This window comes from Rhinolophus ferrumequinum, chromosome 7 (assembly GCF_004115265.2).
Source record: "Rhinolophus ferrumequinum isolate MPI-CBG mRhiFer1 chromosome 7, mRhiFer1_v1.p, whole genome shotgun sequence".
Lineage (NCBI taxonomy): Eukaryota > Metazoa > Chordata > Mammalia > Chiroptera > Rhinolophidae > Rhinolophus > Rhinolophus ferrumequinum.
In genome coordinates this window covers 89971913-89991970 of record NC_046290.1, presented here as the reverse complement: position 1 = coordinate 89991970, position 20058 = coordinate 89971913, and the positions used below count along the sequence as shown (strand labels likewise).

Below are 20058 nucleotides of genomic sequence, written 5' to 3'. Positions count from 1 at the left end.
CTGCCAATTTTCTGCCAAACACTAAAACATAAATCCACAAAAATAGAGAAAACAATGAAGTGTGTTTAAAGAAAAGCCCACGAATGCACCAAATGTGCCCATTGAATGGGGGCAGCAGGGTGGGCCAAAGAAAGTTACAACGCAGGGCATGGGGCAGATGCCAGGGTAGGACATAAGTGTAGAAAAAAACAGTACATTATGTTTGCAGGAAAACCCACTTATTCACTTTCATGCGGTGTCTCAGCTCCTGCTCCCCACATAAGAATGCAGGATATGGTGAGGCCAAAAAGGAACACCAGCGGAGCCATAGATAGGGGAGTCATACCACTATGTTTTCGCTGGCAGCTAGGCGAGACACACACAGGCAGTAGGATCCACACGATCCACAATCCACCGTCAGCTTTTCTGCCTGCCAACCAACCAGCAAACCAACGCAGTCACGGCAGTTGTATCAGTGGCTAATGGCTAACTGGTCACAGCTGATGGCCAACCCGTCACAGCTGACGGCCATCTACTACCCGAGCCAGCACCTTTCTACGTGAGGCCGAGAGCCTGGAAACTGCACTCCTGGCTCTGTCCCCACATTCACATCTTAGAGCAGAGTTGCAGAGCCCAGTTTGGGAAAGAACCGAAACCTCAGAGAGGATCTCAGGAACCCAGTGACTAAGTCATTCAGCAAATTGGCTCTCCCGCAAATTGATTTGTGACAAATTGGGCTCTTCCATGATATGTGCAGCTCAGAAGAGCACTGTTCTGGTAGTATGAATCATAATACCAACGGCCAGTACTGCAGTTGGCTCACCACATGGCTGGAATCATTCTCAGTCTCATCTGTATTAACTTCCATAATCCTCGCAATTAGCCCACAAGGAGGGTGCTGTGATCATCCCTGCGTCACAGATGAGGAATGTGAGGTGCCCCAAGCTTAAATAACTAGGTTACCCAGCCTCCAAGTGACAGAGCTGCTTAATGAATTCAGGGAAAGCTTTCCACCTCAACCACCACACCCTACCAGCAGCTGTAATCTTTGCCCTCCCTTCAGGACAACTGCTGAACCCTATTCCTTCACATGTGTACACACACACACACACACACACACACACACACACACACACACACAGAGCTAGGTATCATCAAAAGCATGAATTTACACAATACATTTTGGTCCCATCGCCGAATCCACAGGATTCATTCTGGTTTTCTCCCTTTCTGAATGAGTGACTCCCTTCTCCAACAGTGTGAAACCTGGCTGCCATTATCCATAACACATTTCCTTATTTGATCAACTTCCCCTTAATATAGACAAGCCCCGCACATCACTTGACACACACGGATGCCCTCCTTACTCTACTTAGATTCTCCAAACCCTGTTAAGTTCTTGCCACACCGTGACACGCTCTACATGGGTTCCCAGGCACATGACAGTCTGCTCCCCCATGTGGACACCCTCCCACCCTTCTCGGTCTCTGACTTGGAGTCACTGGGACACCCTTCTCTGCCCCTGTCTCCCCACTACCAGTGTATGTTTACCCACAATGCTGTCCCCAGCGATTTGCTTTAGGACTGAATTATCCAGGAAGGACAGGTAAGGCGAGTGGAAGGCAAGGCAAAGCGAGGTGAGGCAGGTGGAATATACAGGGGAGAAGGAAAGGGAAGGAACATAAAGGGGAGGGGAGGGACAGAGAAAGAAAATAAAGAACCCGGTGCAGCTTCTGATGCCAATTGAAACTGATGAATGCTTGCAGCTTTTCTGCCCAATCAATTGACCAGTCGACCATCTTTTATTTCATGTTCATTGTGTTAAGACAGTTGGGAGTTGAGGATGAAATACAAAGAAATAAACAAACACATGTCTCTTGCCTTCCAGAAACATCAAGGGAGATGAGACGAAACATTAAATCAAAAGTAAAATATAATAATAAGTGCCTCAGCGAGGATGGAAAAATATGTGCTCCATAAATGTAGAATTAAACTATGAATATACTTTTGAAACAAGGGCTAAGACACAGGGGATTAACTCTTACCTACATTAATATATCAAACTGGAGTTCTGAAAAAGGCCCCACCCAGCCAGCGATTGTGAGAGTCAAAAACATTTAGTCACTGGCTCTCACTGATTCGATTCCCCCTACTGTCATGAAGGCAGCAGATAATACTATTGTAGAGAGATGTTTCTTGACTTGCTTGTATAACATACAATATGAAATATTCAAAATAAAACATGGGATATAAATGTCACAACTGCAGTTATCACAATAATTCTTGTTTTTATTAAAGTTTGTGGTAAAATTGTTGAAAAATTTGTATTCTTGATCAGTGCTCAGGAAGAGTAAATGGTCCTAAGTGGGGGTGAATGGAGATAGTACTATGAGAACCAAATAAACTGGGTCTGCATATCTGGCACTTATTTAGTCACATCTTTTATATTACACAGTGTAGCATACACTTTGTAGATACTGAGAAAGCTAAGTGAATGTACAGACCCCCTGGTTATCCATCAAGTGCAGTAGGTAGAGCTCATCTTCATTTCTGGGTTTTATCCACAAAGTAAATTGAGGTCTTGGGTGTTGTGGGATGCAGCTCCCTTGAAGAACAAAGCGTAAGTCCTTAGGGAAAGTCAGGCTCCACTTACAGTCCCATCTCTCAACTCAGCCTTTAGAACAATTGGTTTTTGTGGTTGAATAAGTCCTTGAGCTTGTATTTCCAGAGGGATCTGCAAAGGTTAAACAGCATATGAGAATCAATTAATAAAGCATTGTCAACAACAGAAGCAAAGTAGACAAGATACATTAAGAACCATAATGACTTACAAACATATAAAAACTACTTTTAGCCTCATACATCTTGATTCCTAATACTTATTCAATCAGCTGTGTCAAGACTGGATAGTGAAAATATGCACCCATCCATTCATTCAACAAAATATCTATACAGTGCCTATTATATACGAGGCCAGAGACAAAACCATGCTGGTTTGTGTTTGGTTTAAATTTTAAACAAAAAGGATGAATTTTTTTTAATTTAAACCAGATTCTTAGGCATTATGGCAAAGTATTTTGAAAAGCCATATAGAATTAATTTTGTGCGTATTGGAAATTGCAAGGTAATCCTGAGTACATATTACGCATTTTAATAGTGTGGACCATCCTTGACTTCTAGAGTCCAGTCACCTCTCCCAGTAGAACGACGGGAGTTTCCCAGTTTCATGATGGGAGAGTTCTCTGTGAAGCATTATGCCTGTGTTGTAACATGTCCTGGTTCTCAGGGGTAGTGTAAATGGTGAACTTCTGCAGGCCTATGTAGTGTTTTGACTAATACTTTTAGCTCCATTCTCACCCAATCGCTCCTTCAGTGTTAGGAGAGCCACCAACACGATAACTTCTTATCTCAGTTGAGAGAAGGGCAAGCAAATTGTCATGGAGTTTGAGAAGCACCAGCCGTGGATGACTGGGAGTTTGCAGGAGTGTCTGCCCCACCCAGCTGTGCCAGAGGCCCACTTCCTCTCAGGACTGAGTCCCCTGCTGGTCCACATTTACAGGACGGCTCCTCAGCTGCCCAAAGCCACAAATAAGATGGGAACCATCTCTACCCTCCTCCGCTTCCCTGAGAAAGCCTCCTTAAGGGGAGTGGGTGAATATTAAACGCACGAGGCCTAGAAATAAGCCTTACTATGCCTTACTTGATATGAACCAGTGGCAGCTGTTCTCTGTTCTTCAGAGGAGAGATTCCAGATCTTTCTATTAGTGTGAAAACTTTCCATTTTACAATTTAAAATCACATGTATATATTTCCTCTATAAACACTAGCACTTGTACAGAATGCACATCACAAATGTTATTTGTTAAATTTTTCAAATTAAGATGCTTAAACTTTATCTCCAAGAGCTCTGATCAACTGCAAATCACTCCTTAATCATTTCCTGCATGAGTGCCAAAGAGTTTATGAAAGGCACAAAATGAGGAGTTTTGTACCTTTCTTAGGTCCAAAGAAATGGAGGACCAGACAGGATGATTTAACAACAAAGTGTTAGGTGAGGTGGTACAAGCAACGATACCAGCCTGCAGTAAGCAATAACGGAGCAGAGGAGAGAACGGGCTCTGGACTAGATGGGGATGGCTCCTGGAGGGGGTGGGGATTTGAACTAGGACTTGAAAGATGAGAACAGAATGGGGAGGAGAGAGAGAGCATCACAGAGATCTTATTCAGATGTAAAAGGAGCCCAGCTTGAATGCAGGGGGGGCTCCCAGGAGGTGGGGTCAAGTAGCCAGGATGGCCTTGGACTGCGGGAGTCCTTCACATCTGGCAGAAAGGCTTTAATCAGTGATTCTCAACCTTGGCTGCACATGAGAATCAAAGGGGGTACTTTTAAAGTCACACAGGATGGATGATTTTAGAATCTGAGATGACCTAGGCATCAGGAATTTTTTAACCTCCCCACTGATTTCAGTGCACAGCCAGTACTTGAGAACCACTGCTGCAAGAGCTTCTGTAAGTTCTGGCGGAGAAGAGCATTGTTCAAAAGTCACGACGTGGTTATTCTCTTTGCACTTCATGACTGCACACAACACTTCCCCTCCCTTCCAGTGGACTTGAAACTAAATTTAAAACTTTGCTGAAAGGACTGCACAGCTTCATGTCACGCTAATTGCATTGATTCCAGATGACATTTTTAGTTGGGTTAATATAAAATCACAGACTTAGCACTCCAGAGCTAACAGGATCTTAAAGGTCACAGATGACTCCAAATAGATTCTCTGGCATGTAGACTAAATTACCAAACAGTGAATGAGCACATTCATAATATATATGCATATGTATCCCCCAGTAAGACAAATCTCCCAATGCAGCATTATGCATGCAGAAAGTTAACTGTCTGACCTGGGTTTCTTTGCAAGGTTTGAAGGAGAAATTCTGCAGGACTCTGACGACAGCAAGTTTCATGTTCATGAAAGCGAACCTCATGCCAATGCAGTTTCGGGGTCCAGTTCCAAAGGGCAGGTATATGTAAGGATTTATGCCGTCCTTGTTCTCCTTACTGAACCTGGTTCCACAACAGTAGATGAAAACAAGTTAATGAAACATAAACACCAGAACCCTTACATGTTTGGGGTTCTTGCTCAGACTCCTTAACCAGAGGTACACAGGATACTTCCTGGGCTAGTCATTGAGATGCTGCTCTGATTATTTTGCAGTGAGAATTATAAGCTATAGGTCCTTTCCATTCTCCTTAGGCTATAGGAGCTTTCAGTCTCATTGAAGATACGAGATGAGTGCTATTTAAAGGAAAATTTATCTTCAAACACTAAAATTGCATTTAGTGTGAGATATTCACCCTCTGAGCTGCAAGGAAGAAATGAGACTGAAGGAAAGGTGGGTTCCTGTCTCCACTCAAACTCACGTTGGTTACATGCTCAGGGAGGAAGGAAGCAGGAATAATGCCTCCCATTAGTTACATTGTTAGTTTTTCTTTCCCTTCCTTTCCCTTTCCTTCCTCTGTCTTCACTTCCTTCCCACCCTCTCCCCTGGCCTCTCAGCTTCTGTCCCCCTACCTCCCACAGAATAGCATAAATCAGATGATTTTCATGGGCATATGACGCTACTCTACTCTCATCCCTGATTTCCTTGTCTGTCTGTTCCGCTGGGCTATAAATTTCTTGATGGTTAGATCTATGTTTTATTTAAATTTGATTCCTCAATATTTGATTTTATTGAGGAAAAATCTGATATTGGCGAAAGTGATCATGGCATTGTTGTTATGTATTTTTTAATAGTCTCCATATTTTGGAGAACATTGTCTATTTATAGATGATGTGCCTTAAAATAATATGGGAATCAGGAGAAGGGCAGTAGTGGTGTGTGGATGGGACAGTGGACATGGGCTGATGGCTCTAAGGCAGGTGATGGACTCACATAGATGCATTCAAGTGTTCCATAGTATTCTACAGACACATCCCTTATGCCTATAGAAAATGCTCGTGTGTATGTCAAATACACATAGACTTGTGTACATGTCAAAAATTTTCCATATAGCCATTATTTTAACATTTGGATTTCTCACTGCCTGGCCCACTTCCTCACACATGGTAAGCACTTACTCTCTGTATGATGACTGAATGAATCAAACAGAATTACAAGATTGCCAACTGATATATGAAAAAATGCTCAACATCAACAGCTATAAGAGAAATGCAAATTAAAGCTAACCTCACTCTGGTTAGAAGGCTACTAACAATAGGACAAATGTACCATGAGAAAAGATGAAATAGTGCCATTTGTGACAACATGGATGGATTTTGAAATTCTTATGGTAAGCAAAATAAGTCAGACAGAAAAAGTCAAAAACCATGTGATTTCACTGATATGTGGGATATAAAACTGAAAGCAACAATGGAATGAGACAAACAAATAAAGAAACAAAAACTCATAGACACAGACAATAGTTTAGTGGTTACCAGAGGGTAAGTGGGGAGGAGGGTGGTAGATGAGGGTAAATGGGATCAAATATATGGCGATGGAAGGAGAACTGACTCTGGGTGGTGAACGCACAATGTGATATACAGATGATGCATTACAGAATTGTACACTTGAAACCTATGTAACCTTTAGTAATGATTGTCACCCCAGTAAACTTTAATTAAAAGAAAAAGTTAAAAGCAAAAATACATAAATAAATAGAAGGAATACACACAAACAAAATGGGACAAAAAATAACAAACGCTGGAGAAGATGTGAAGAAAAGGGAACCATCATACACTGCTGGTCTGAATTTAAACTTGTGCAGCGCTATGGAAAACAATATGGAGGTTCCTCAAAAAATAAGAATAGAGCTATCATATGACCCAGTAATCCCTCTTCTGGGTATCTACCTGAATAATTTGTAAATATTTTTTTGTAAAGATATGTGTACCCCTATGTTCATTGCAGCATTATTTACAATAGCAAAGACATTGAAACAACCCAAGTATCCTTTGACAAACGATTGGATAAAGAAGATGTGATACACAGACACACAGACACACACACACACACACACACACACACACACACACAATGGAATACTACTGAGCCATAAAAAAGATGAAATATTGCTAATTGTGACAACATCGATGGATCTTGAGTGTATTCGGCTAAGTGAAATGACTGAGACAGAAAAGGACAACAACAGCATGATATCATTCACTGTGGAATGTAAAACAAAAAGCAATGAACAAGATAAACAAACAACAAGATACAGATAATGGAATGTCAGTTACCAGAAGTGAAGGAGAGTGGGGGGTGGGGGGAAGAAGGAGCGTGGGGGTAAAGAGGGGGAAATACAAAATGAAAGAAGGAAGCTAGCTCTCAGATAGAGAGCACACAATAGGGTATACAGATATATTATAAAGATGTACCCCTGAAATTTATATATTATTATTATCCAAAGTTAGCCCAATACATTTAATAAAAAAAAGAGAAGTACAGTAAGGATCTCTGGTTTCATGTTCATGAAACTACAGTGAGGGAAACTGCTGAGCTTGGAGGAAACACAGAGTTGCCCTGGTCCAGGAAACAGAGCACTTGGTCAACTCTAGCTGCTTCTTTCAACAAATATCATGTGTCGGCTCTACGCTGGAGCTGAGGACATGATGGCAAACGAGACAAGGTCCCTGCCATTAGGGATTGTACAGTCGAGCTGATAAAAGTCTGGATCCCAGCTAGAGCCTCTATTAGTTCAGTCCAATTTTGCTCAGCAATACAATAAATGGGAAATATCACCTCTTTCCAGAGTTCAAGCTGTGCCCAAAGGCCAGACCTTGGCTCTGAATTCCCAGGAGAGCCTGCTAAAGACTCCCTCCACCCTCCCAAGGAGTGTCTCAACATATAGAAACAGATCACTTCGCTTTGGAAGAGTCACCAAATGCTGAGAGTAGGAGGGAGCTGCCACAGGACAGCAGCCACAGAGGTACCGGGGACCTGAGTTCCCCTCCATCCTCAATGAGGCGGCTTAAACCATCAGGGATGAGGACCTGTCAGGTTCTCAGCCTGCACTCTCACAGTAACTCTACAGGAACGATGGCCAGTGTGTAAAAAAATAGAATGTGGGAACATTGTGGTAAACTCAGAGAGCTAAAGAGTCCAGCACAGAAAAACTTAAAGAAAAAAAAAAGCTTATATTCCTAAAATCTGATAGTGGTTAAGTAAATTATGGCCTATGCATATAATCACACACACATAAATATGTATATGATGGTTTATATACACCTATATATGATTGTATATATAATAGGATGCTGTTTTTACTTTACTGTTAAATGATGTAAGAAGTTCAAAATAAAATGTATGACCATTTTAACTTAAAAAATATACGCATAGAAAAACATCAATATGATATACATCACATTCTTAATGAGGCCTATCTTAGGGTAGTGGGACTGTAGAAAAACACAGTTTTCCTCTGCTAGTCTAGAATTTGTTAAACTTTGTAAGTAAACATAATCACTCTTATAACAAGTAAACAAACTTGTTAAAACAAAAAGAAGTACAAATCAATTATTGCACAACCACACATTGTCATCTTACTAACAGACATCAGAATATGCTCCAACCAGCTTGCGTCAGGGTGGGTTCTCCCTCCACGGAGCCCAGTACCTTTCAGGACGGAATTCCTCAGGCTCTGGCCAGAATGTTGAGTCTCGCTGAAGAACAATGCTTGGCACCATCACCACTGTCCCTTTGGGAATGAGCACCCCCTTGACTTCTACGTCCTTCTTACAGACCCTCTCAATTCTTCCAGCAACTGGGAATAATCTGAGAGTTTCATTCAACACCATGTCAAGATACTCCATCTGTACCAGGGCGTCATACGTGGGAGGTGCCTGGGAAGAAAGAAACAGATTTTGATAAATTGAAATTTGGGATCGACTTTGAACTCCGCCTATGCAGTACTCCTGAACTGTTAGGAGCTACAAAGAATGACTTCTTTTTGGTAAAGGACCTTAGATTTACAGGCATTTTAACTTCTGTTGTGTGCTTTGACCTGCTCAATGGCCCACTGAGGCGTGTAGAGGTGTTATGACTATGGGAGACTGTTGGGACAATTCCCTAAACAGGACCCGAAATCCCTCACATGACCACGTAGCGATTTTCCTTCATGGGTGAACAAATATAACTAATAAACTAGGACCCTTACTCTTAGGTGAAATGAGCCAACGTCACTGTTTCCTTTCAAAGGAGAGGCTTCACATCTGTACCAAGGTAAGAGAATGTGTAAAAGACCAAATTCCATGTTTAACATAGCAGTTTTTAGTAAAAAAGCCCTGCTTGCTAAGTTTATAAATATATACATGTATAAATATGTATATATGTAAATTTAAACATATATATGTATATATTTGTATATATATGTAAATTTAGCAAATAGAGCCATATATATATACATGTACATAAAATTAGTGAAGCACACTATATTATGTAGAGACTCTACAAGTAATTTGGAGAGAAACTAGGTCCTTTCTGAACCAAATATGTCAAAAGGAGGGTTTGGCTGGATGCTTCCAAGGTCCACAATTTCATTCTAGGGAAAGTTATAAAGAGATGGACTGCAATCAGCCCCATGCTGTCTCACTGGAACAATTCCCTGATTGTCACTTCAGGGCTTGACTGTAAGCTGTGAAGACCTCAAACAAGCCTCTCCAGCCCCAGAGGCCAGTCTCTTCACACCACAAAGCATTCCAGTTTCAGCGGAGATCTGAAAACTCTGTGGGCAAAAGGTGGTTATCACTTGGTGTCATACTGAAGAGGCAATATTGTAGAGGGTAAGAGTTGGACTCAGGAGCTAGACACCCTGGTTCATACACTGGTCTTAACCTCTAGCTTTGTGACTAGTGGATGAAAACGACTTCGTCTCTCCATAGCTCAGTTTTCTCATATGTTACACGGAGATAGTTAGAGCTGACTCTTCATAGGGTTGTGTGGCAGAGACATTCACTGCTCACCCAGTATCCTTGTAGTCTCCCATATCTCCAAGGACACTTGAAGTTAGGGAAACCAACTTTGTGAATGGGCTGTGAGCCGAAGTGATATATGTCAGTTGGAGGCCAAAACATTTGAAACTCCAAAGAGCAACGCTCTAGGTTTTTATTCCCCAGCTCACATGAATGTATCATGTTCCAGACAGTGCAGCTACCAGAAAGTGGAGCCTCTTTTGCCTATAGTTCTGGGTAACAATGTGGAACAGAGAGTCCCACTTTCACCCTCCATTAACTAGCCACGTTGGACATGCAAATGTGAGTAACAAGTAAACTTTTGCTATATAAAGCCACACAGATTTGAAGGCCGATCTGTTACTGAGACATAGCCTAGCCTATCCTGACTAATACAGAAGATTTGAATATTAAATTCATTTATAAATAGAAGGCATTTAGAATACACATATATAGTAAAAAGCAAATGTTAGCTTTAGTGTTATTTCTTTGCAATTACTACTATGAAAAGGGCAGAACACAATGCTTTAGGTAGTCACAATGCTTTAGTGACCTTTCCATCTTCCTGCAATCAAAAGAATCCCAAGATGGGCTTTCCCAGAGAAGACAGATAATCTCTCATTTGATAGGCCCTAAAATATTTATCCTATATCCAAATGACCTATAACTTAGAAAGGGTTTTGGACTTGTCCAAAACCACAGTCTGGAGTCAAACTCATGTCTTCTATTTCCTACCCTATGCTCTTTCCTGTATACCAGCTGCTCTTTGTCTGCAAAGTTTATCCAGGGCACATTGCACTACTGGTGCCAATTCTCCACCCCTTCCTGTTTCCATGTCCTTCGCCATCTAACTCTGTGGAGCCCTCCCTTATGGGCTTGGCCATGTGGTTTGCTTTGAACCAAAGGTATGCTGGCTACATGTCATGCAGGCAGATTCTGAAAGGTACCTATATAATTGAGTTTCTTGCTCCTGCCCTCTGCCATTATTAAGGAGAACACACCCAGGCTAGTTTTCTGGAGTATGGGAGAAGTATTGAGACCATGTGGGTCTGAATCAGCCAAGCCAGCTTATCAAAGGCAGTCAAGATCAGCCAAGAGGCACACGAAAGCACGTCCAGCCAGTATCAACGTAGATAACTATCCAGAGGCTTGAGCAATAAGTGCTTATTGTTAATATTCAGTGAGGTTTGTTGATTTTTACTTGGCATTATTATGGTAACAGATAACTGACATGCCACGACAAGCACTTTTTTCAAAGATCTTATATATACGTGAAAAGCATACATTACCTAAGTGTTTCCATTTTCTTTGGTTTCTTTACACCCTTCCTAAATAGCGCAGATGAAAGAATTGATGCTTATGTCCTTCAAAATTCTAGGAACTGGCTAGGAGACATTCTTGCTAAGGCTTCACTTTCTCCCTCTCTCTCCAGGTATCACCTACTCACCTTATTGGGGAAAGTTGTATCAATCTCCTCCTGCAGTTTCTGCTGCACTTCAGGGTGAGTGGCCAAAAAATACATAAGGAAGGAAAGAGTAGTGCTAGTGGTCTCATAGCCAGCAAAAATAAAGATAATAGATTGGGCCACGAGCTCCAGATCAGACAAGCCTAAAAGGAGAGGAAAGACATTTTATGTAAAGAAGGTCAATGTACATTATCACAGTTTTGGTGAAGGGAAATCTAAATGAAACTCCCAAAGCTCTAGGGGAAAAATTGAAAAAGCTATTCAGAGTCAAACTGGGAGTGGTTTTCCCACTGACGTGTATCTTACAGAGCCAGAAAAATGCAAAAATTATCTTAATCTAGCTTTCCCCAACGTCCATGCTATTCTTGGCCATCTGCTCCTGGTTATGCCACTCTCACCACTAACAGAGATGTGTAATTTCAGAGATAGCATTTTTGTGTAACACACACAGTGTGATCAGTATGTTCTTCAGAGAACCCTAAAAGTAATTTAGCTACAAGTAATATGGGGTAGCATTCTCCATCAGGAAAAATTCAAATTATTTTGGCTGAGATACACTTGAAAAACTTTGAGAGAGTTTACAATACTGAGGCTTATGCAGGGGAAAACTGAAGGATCTTTTATTTAAACATTTTACAGAAACTTAAGAGAACAGTTGGGCTACAGATCCTTTTACTCAAAGCATCGTCCATGCACCAGCAATATCAGCACTATCTGGGAGGTTATTAGAAATGCACAATCTCAAACTCCACAGTAGAACTATTGAATCACAATCTGAACTTTTAAGAGATGTGATGATTTGCATGCATTATACCTTTAAGAGGCATCAGGTAATAGAAGACCTGGGCAAATGTCTTCAACATAGATGATCTCAGATGTGTACAGAAACTACAGAGCTAGACACAAAGCTAGAAGAGGGGTGCACTACTCTATTCTAGTTAGTAGCATTAAAATAGCTGAAGAATGAATGTATCAATAGAAGGGCATCGACCAGTATGAAATATAGAAACATCAGCACCAGTGAGTGGAATTAGCAATGCTTATTCAATCATGGCCTGAATGTCATCTTTCTCAGCACACGCACTCTCTCTTTCCTCTACTGTATACTCAGCAAACAGTTCTTATGATCAAATTGGCCTCCTTTTTAATTTTTTCCTGAGAGAAACTAAGCATGGTCAGGCTCTAATTTATTTGACTGGGACTAGATTAGGACCTGTAGCTACTTAGAGCACTGAAATAAACATGGGACCCACTCTAACCATGTAATTTGTGAGTAAATGCAATACAAAATGAGTTAAGAAATGTCTTCAGAGTTCTGATTTTCCAATGAGGTTTTCTATGATGCTGTTGGGGGTAAATTCAACTATCAAATTCTTTCCCCCAGTTAGAATATAGCTCATGATATTCAAAGTTCAGAGCTGTGCTGTCCAATATGGCAACAACTAGCCACATGTGGCAATTTAAATTTTAATTAATTAAAATTAATACAATTTAAGATTCAGTTATCAGTTGCACTGGTCACATGTCAAGTGCTCAACAGGCACATGTGTCTAGTGGTTATTGTATTAAACAATGTGCACATAGAATATTTCCTTCATCACAGAAGGTTGCATTGGACCATGTAGATAGATAGATAGATAGATAGATAGATAGATAGATAGATAGATAGATAGATAGACAGATAGATAGACTGATTGATTGATAGTTGATAGATAGATAGGCAAGGATAGACAGATAAATAGATGAAAGAGAAAGAAAAGGAAAGAAGGAAAGAAAGAAGGAAAGAAAGAAAGAAAGAAAGAAAGAAAGAAGAAAGAAAGAAAGAAAGAAAGAAAGAAAGAAAGAAAGAAAGAAGAAAGAAAGAAAAGGAAGGGAGAGAGGGAGAGAGAGAGGTAGACAGAAAGGTATAGATATAGATATATTTATACCGGTGTACTAGAGTAATCTCATACCTACTATCTATAACCAACTATTAAATATTCAGAAATTTTGTGAGATGGTGTAAAACTGTTGGTAGTTTGAAATTAACCATAATGGGAATATTTATATCATGGAAATTAATACATGGATTTTTCTTGTTTTGAGAGAGAGAATATGTTTATGTTTATCAGAGCTATGGAAATATATTTGATGTCCTTAGCTTTGTCCACTGAAAGGATTTAGACACAAAGAAACCTTAGTAGTAATGAGGATTCCCAAATCCCAGATTTTGATACTAAATACCATATCTCATAAAATCAAACAGAGCTCCTTGGTGAAATGGCTGATTCTAGAGCTGATCAAGGGAAATATAGAGAAACCTGGAATGGCTCACATGAGAAAGCAAAGAAGTGTTCAAAAATGATGGGTGAAAAGGATGCAGGATACTCTGTATAGTATAATGGTGGCCATATGTCATTATACATAGAATGTACAACCCTTGGAACGTACAACACCAAGAGTGAACCCTAATGTAAACTATGGACTTTGCGTGATAATCATGTGTCAATGTAAGTTCTCTGATTATAACAAATGATCCATACCTATGAGGGACTTTGATAGTCAGGGAGGCTGAGTATACGTGGAGTGGGGGGTACATGGGAAATCTCTGTCACTTCCCTGCAATTTTGCTGTGAACTTCAAACTGCTCTTAAAAATAAAGTCTATTGAAAAATTCAAAAGAAAGTAAAGTAAAAAAGGACCCCGAAGCCTACTTGAAAGGGCTCCAGTGGACAAAGCTGAGAGAATTGACCATCAACAAAGAAAGAATGATAATAGAGAGTAATTGGTAATATATGAGATCATACTCATATAAACAAACAAACACACAAACAAACAAACAAACAAACGAGGGAGAATGAAGAGCTCTCCCTTACAATGGAATATCAACTCATAAATGTAAAAGAAATGATGGAATTAGGAAGTCATCATTTTGCAACTATCACAGTAATAATGATTTCAGTCAAAAACCATTCATGGATGATAAAACTAGTAGGGGAAAGTTTGAAGAGAAAATAGAATATTTACTTAGTCTCGAAGGCTTCCACACAAGTTACTTATTAGTTACAAAGGAAAAATAAAAATTTACAGTAGATAAGCTAGTGAACACAATTTCAACACAAGTTAAGGTCACCCACACTGGGGCAACGTGCCCCCTGATGTGATGGAGCCTTAAAGCAAACTTCCAGGCAGAGACTCTGATTCAGTGGGGCTGATGAGGGCAGAGAATCGACATTGGAAATAAGCTCCCCAGAGCTTCTGACGTACAGACCACTAACTGATTTCTGGGCATAAAATACTTGTTTATGGTTGCCATTTAAGCTTTGAACAAAGTCATGTCTGCATACTTCTTGAAAGTGCCACTGCCTAGCTTCAATCTCTAAACATGTGCCTTTCTTCAGTTTGGCAGAAACTCTTATCTGCATAAAAGTCTTCCTGCACATTTTCAGAACCAACCCTCTACCTCTGAGCTTCTCCATCACTAGCCCTCTGAAGCTCGCCTTGGTTACCTTTATGGTTGTCCATTTCTGCAGAATTCTGGGAGTTAATCATCAGCTGAAGAAAATCCACTCGGTGCTGGAAGCAGAAGGAGAAATTTCAATGACAGAAAGTCACTTGTGAAATCAGAAATAAGTCAGGAATGCAGTACTTCACCTCTTCCCTGAGAGTATGGCCTGTTTTAGTCCAGAAGTTTGACTAGTGCTGCCTGAGTCATCAGTGAATGAAACATCCATCTACAAATCTTGGAGAGCAGGATGTTTCCCTGAGGGAAATCCAGCCATCATGTCCAACTGCTTTTTGGTCTTAACTGTCTTTGATCTGCAAATTCTCTGGTTTTAAACACAGCTTCCTCACAAAAGAGTTGCCTCCTCTCTCTCCTATCATGAGTGCTTGCTCAGAAAAAAGTCACTGACTTCAATCATTTTCATTTTCTCCATCCTTAATCCTTAATGAATGGCCACATAGATTACAACCCTGACACTTGCTGAGTTGATCGGCATATTTTCCATGAGTAGCTTCAAATGCCCCCCCCTCCCAGAACTCTGAACAACCTGCAGTGACACCCTGGGGTACCCAGCCCTGTCCCCCTGACCTGCAGACATTCCTGTGCTGGCCTCCAGGCCCATCAAGGCAAAGTTCCAATGCCAAGAGACGATTATTGCCCTCTCCAGTCTCTGGCAGGCTCAAATGTAACATAAATTATGTTCCATCAGGTGGAAATTCATTGGAATTTCCATTGCAGAATGTGTAAAATAAGAGATTTAGAGTTGATGTGATTCTTTGCCTACATAATATCTGGAGAAATTATAACACCACAGAAATAATTTTTAAACAATAATTCTTTTTTGACAATTTATTGAAGGGTAGTATAATAGTATATTTTTTATCTCAATAACATTCATGAAGTGACGTACTAATTGTTGAGCCTATTATTACATTATAAATATTATCTTTCTGACTCATTTTCTTATTTCCTTCCCAAACCTCTACTTTCTTCATTCTCCATGAAATGCTATAACTCTCCTGTGCTAAACCCTAGAGTCTCTACCTACCTTTAAAAACAGAGAAGTGCACAAATCATATGTATACAGCTCAATAAATTATCAAAAGTGAACACACTCGTAACCATCACCAGGTTTTACCTTTTGTTTCTCTTGGAGACGATTTTCTTTCATCATTTTTACAGATTTTTTGAAAAACTCAGTAACACTTCTTGGAAACAGAGAGATATTTAATGCTTCAAAAACTGGGGTAAGCCATGGAAAGAATGCTACAGGAAAAAAAGGAAACCACAGTGAAAATACAAAATGTACCTGGAGCAATTATATTTTTGTCTACCTATCAGAAGAGTAAAAGACACCAGCCTTCTCCACAAGAGAAAGACAACTAGTTACTCACAAGGGAGCTCCCATAAGACTATCAGCTGATTTCTCAACAGAAACTTTGCAGGCCAGAAGGAAGTGGAAGGAAATATTCAAAGTAATGAAACACAAGAGTCTACAACCAAGACTACTCTGCCCAGCAAGTTTATCATTTAAAATTGAAGGAGAGATAAACAGCTTTCCAGATTAAAAAAAAAAAAAAAAAAAAAAAGCTAAAGGAATTCATTACCACCAAGTCAGTATTACAGGAAATGTTAAAAGGACTTCTTTAAGCAGAAGAAAAAAGAAAATAAACAAATTACCGAAGATCAAAAATATGAATAATAAAATGGCAGTAACTACATACCTAGCAATAATCACTTTAAATGTAAATGAATTAAATGCTCCAACCAAAAGACATAGGGTAGCTGAATAGATAAGAAAAAAAGACCCATACATATGCTATCTACAAGAGACACACCTCATATCTAAAGACATACATAGACTGAAAGTAAAGGGATGGAAAAAGATATTTCATGCAAATGGAAATGAGAAAAAATATGGGATACCAATACTTACATCGGACAAAATAGATTTTAAAACGAAGACTGTAATAAGAGACAAAGAGGACACTACGTAATAATAAAGGAATCAGGAACATTTCACCACAAAGCAGAAGAAACAATAGGACATAACCTTAGTAAACATCTATGAACCCAACATAGGAGCACCTAAATATATAAAACAAATATTGACAGACGTAAGGGCAGAGATCAAGAGTAACACAATCATCGTAGGGGACTTTAACAACACAATGACACCAACAGACAGATCCTCCAGACAGAAAATTCAACACGGAAAGAGTGGCCTTAAGTAACACACTATATCAGATGGATTTAATTGATATTTTTAGAGCATTTCACCACAAAGCAGCAGAATATACATTCTTTTCAAGGGCACATGGAACATTATCCATGGTAGACTACATGATAGGCCACAAAGCAAGTCTCAATAAATTTAAGAAGACTGAAGTGATATCAAGCATATTCTCTGATCACAGTGGTATGAAACTAGAAATCAATTACAAGAAAAAAATTGAAAAACACACAAACACATGGAGACTAAATAACATGGTACTAAATAAAGAATGGGTCAACAACGAGATCAAGGAAGAAATCAAAAGATACCTTGAGACAAATGCAAATGAAAACACAATGATCCAAAATCTATGGGACACAGTGAAAGCAGTCCTAAGGGAAATTCATAGCAATACAGGCTTACCTCAAGAAACAAACAAAAAAATTCTCACATAAACAATCTAACCTTCTGAAGCTGAACAATAATGAATGTCAACTACAATTTTATATATATGTATACATATAGTTACAAGAAGCGGAGTACAGAATTAGGAATAGAAACAGTGGAAATGTAATGGCTGTGAGCGATGTCAGAGGGGTAGTGGATGGGGGGAGGGGGTTGTCACTGTGCGAGGGATATAAATGATAAATGTCTAACTATTACATTGTTTGTGCACCTGAAACTAATTTTTTAAAATGTAAAAAAAAAAAAAAATAACACAGTCTAACCTTGCACTTAAAGGAACTAGAAAAAGAATAGCTAACAAAGCCCAAAGTGAGAAAACAAAAGGAAATAATAAAGATCAGACCAGAAATAAATGAAATAGAGTCTAAAATAATAATACAAATGATCAATGAAATGAAGAGCTGGTTCTTGAAAAGATAAACAAAACTGATAAACCTTTAATCAGACTCATCAAGAAAAAAATAGACAGGACTGAAATAAATAAAATCAGAATTGAAAGAGGAGAAGTGACAACTGACATCACAGAAATAGAAAGGATTATAAAAAAAAAAATACTATGAGCAATTATATGCCAACAAGTAGGACTATTTGGAGGAAATGGATAAATTTCTAGAAGTATGCAATCTTTCAAGATTGAATCAAGAAGAAACAGAAAATCTGAACTGCCCGTTTACGACTAACAAAATCCTCCTAGTAAAAAAAAAGAAACTCCCAACAAAAAAAAGTCCTGGATTAGATGGCTTCACAGGTAAATTTTAACAAACATTTAAAGAATGAATGCTTATTCTTCTCAAAATTGTCCAAAAAATTCAAGAGGAGGTAAGGCTCCTAAACTCATTTTATGAGGCTACCATTACCCTGCTTCCAAAACCAGACAAAGGCATTACAAAATAGAAAATTATAGGCCAATATCCCTGATGAACATAAATGCAAAAATCATCAACAAAATATTAGCAAACCAAATTGAACAATACATTTAAAAAGATCATACACCATGATCAAGTGAGATTTATTCTTAGGATGCAAAGTTGGTTCGATATCTGCAAATCGATTACTATGATGCACCACATAAACAAAATGAGGGATAAAAACCATATGACCATATCAACAGATGCAGAAAAAAAACATTTAAAAAATTCCAGAATCCATTTATGATTAAAAAAAAAATTTTCTGCAATGTGGAAACAGAGGGAACATACCTCAATATAATAGAGGCCATATATCACAAACACAAAGCTAACATTATACTCAATAGGGAGAAACCAAAAGCATTTTCCTTCAGATCAGAACAAGACAAGGATGTGCACTTTCACCACTTCTATTCAACATAGTATTGGAAGTCCTAGCCAAATGAATCAAACAAGAAAAAAATATAAAAGGCATCCAAATTGGAAAAAAAATAAGTAAAACTGTCATTATTTGAAGATGACATGATACTACATATAGAGAACCCTAAATAGTCCACCATAAAACTATTAGAATTGATAAATGAATTCAGTAAAGCAGCAGGATACAAAATTAATACTCAGAAATTGGTTGCATTTTATACACCAATAATGAACTATTAGAAAGAGAAATTAAGAAAACAATCCAATTTACAATTGCATCAAAAAAATAATAAAATACCTAGAAATAAATTTAGCCAAGGAAGTAAAAGACTTGTACTCCGAATATTATAGGACACTGAAGAAAGAAATTGAAGAAGATACAAATAAATGGAAACATGCATTGTGCTCATGGATAGGAAGAATTAGCGTCATTAAAATGTCAATACAACTCAAAGCAATCTACAGATTCAATGCAATCATTATCAAAATACCAATGGCATTTTAAACAGAACTAGAACAAATAATCTTAAAATTTATATGAAACCATAAAAGACCCCAAATGCCATGGCAATCAAAAGCCATGGCAATCTTGAGATAGAAGAACAAATCTGGATGTATTATGCTACCTGATATGAAACTATATTACAAGGCTATAGTTATCAGAACATCAATGGTACTAACATAAAAATAAACACATAAATCACTGGAACAGAATAGAGTCCAGAAATAAACCAAATCTATATGGTCATGACAAAAGAAGAAGACTATACAATGGGGTAAAGACAATCTATTCAATAAATGATGGTGGGAAAACAGGGCAAATACATGCAAAAGACTGAAACTAGACTATATATTACACCATATACAAGAATAAATTCAAAATGGATTAAAGACTTAAATGTAAGAGCCAAAACCATAAAACTCCTAGAAGAAAACATAGGCAGTAAATTCTCTGACATTGCTATTAGCAATATTTTTTTCTGATATATCTCCTCAGGCAAGGGAAACAAAAGAAAAAATAAATGAGACTACATGAAACTAAAAAATTTTTGCACAGCAAAAGAATGGGAGACGATATTCACCAATGATACATCTGATAAGGGGTTAATATCCAAAATATATAAGGAACTCATACAACT

The 20058-nt window shown here is 38.7% G+C and overlaps 1 protein-coding gene across 1 annotated transcript in view; it reads right to left on the bottom strand.

Annotated features, from left to right (window-relative positions):
- Positions 1 to 1746: 1746 nt before the first annotated feature.
- The window catches only part of LOC117024573 (cytochrome P450 3A12-like), a 37522-nt gene continuing 19210 nt past the window's right edge, over positions 1747 to 20058 (bottom strand). Inside the window, exons 8-13 of the mRNA XM_033109990.1 lie at positions 16050 to 16177; positions 14916 to 14982; positions 11410 to 11570; positions 8629 to 8855; positions 4879 to 5041; positions 1747 to 2713 (exon numbers count right to left, since the gene is read on the bottom strand). Of these exons, the coding sequence (XP_032965881.1) occupies positions 2618 to 2713; positions 4879 to 5041; positions 8629 to 8855; positions 11410 to 11570; positions 14916 to 14982; positions 16050 to 16177 (842 nt within the window). The 3' untranslated portion in view covers positions 1747 to 2617. The remainder of the gene's footprint in view (positions 2714 to 4878; positions 5042 to 8628; positions 8856 to 11409; positions 11571 to 14915; positions 14983 to 16049; positions 16178 to 20058) is intronic.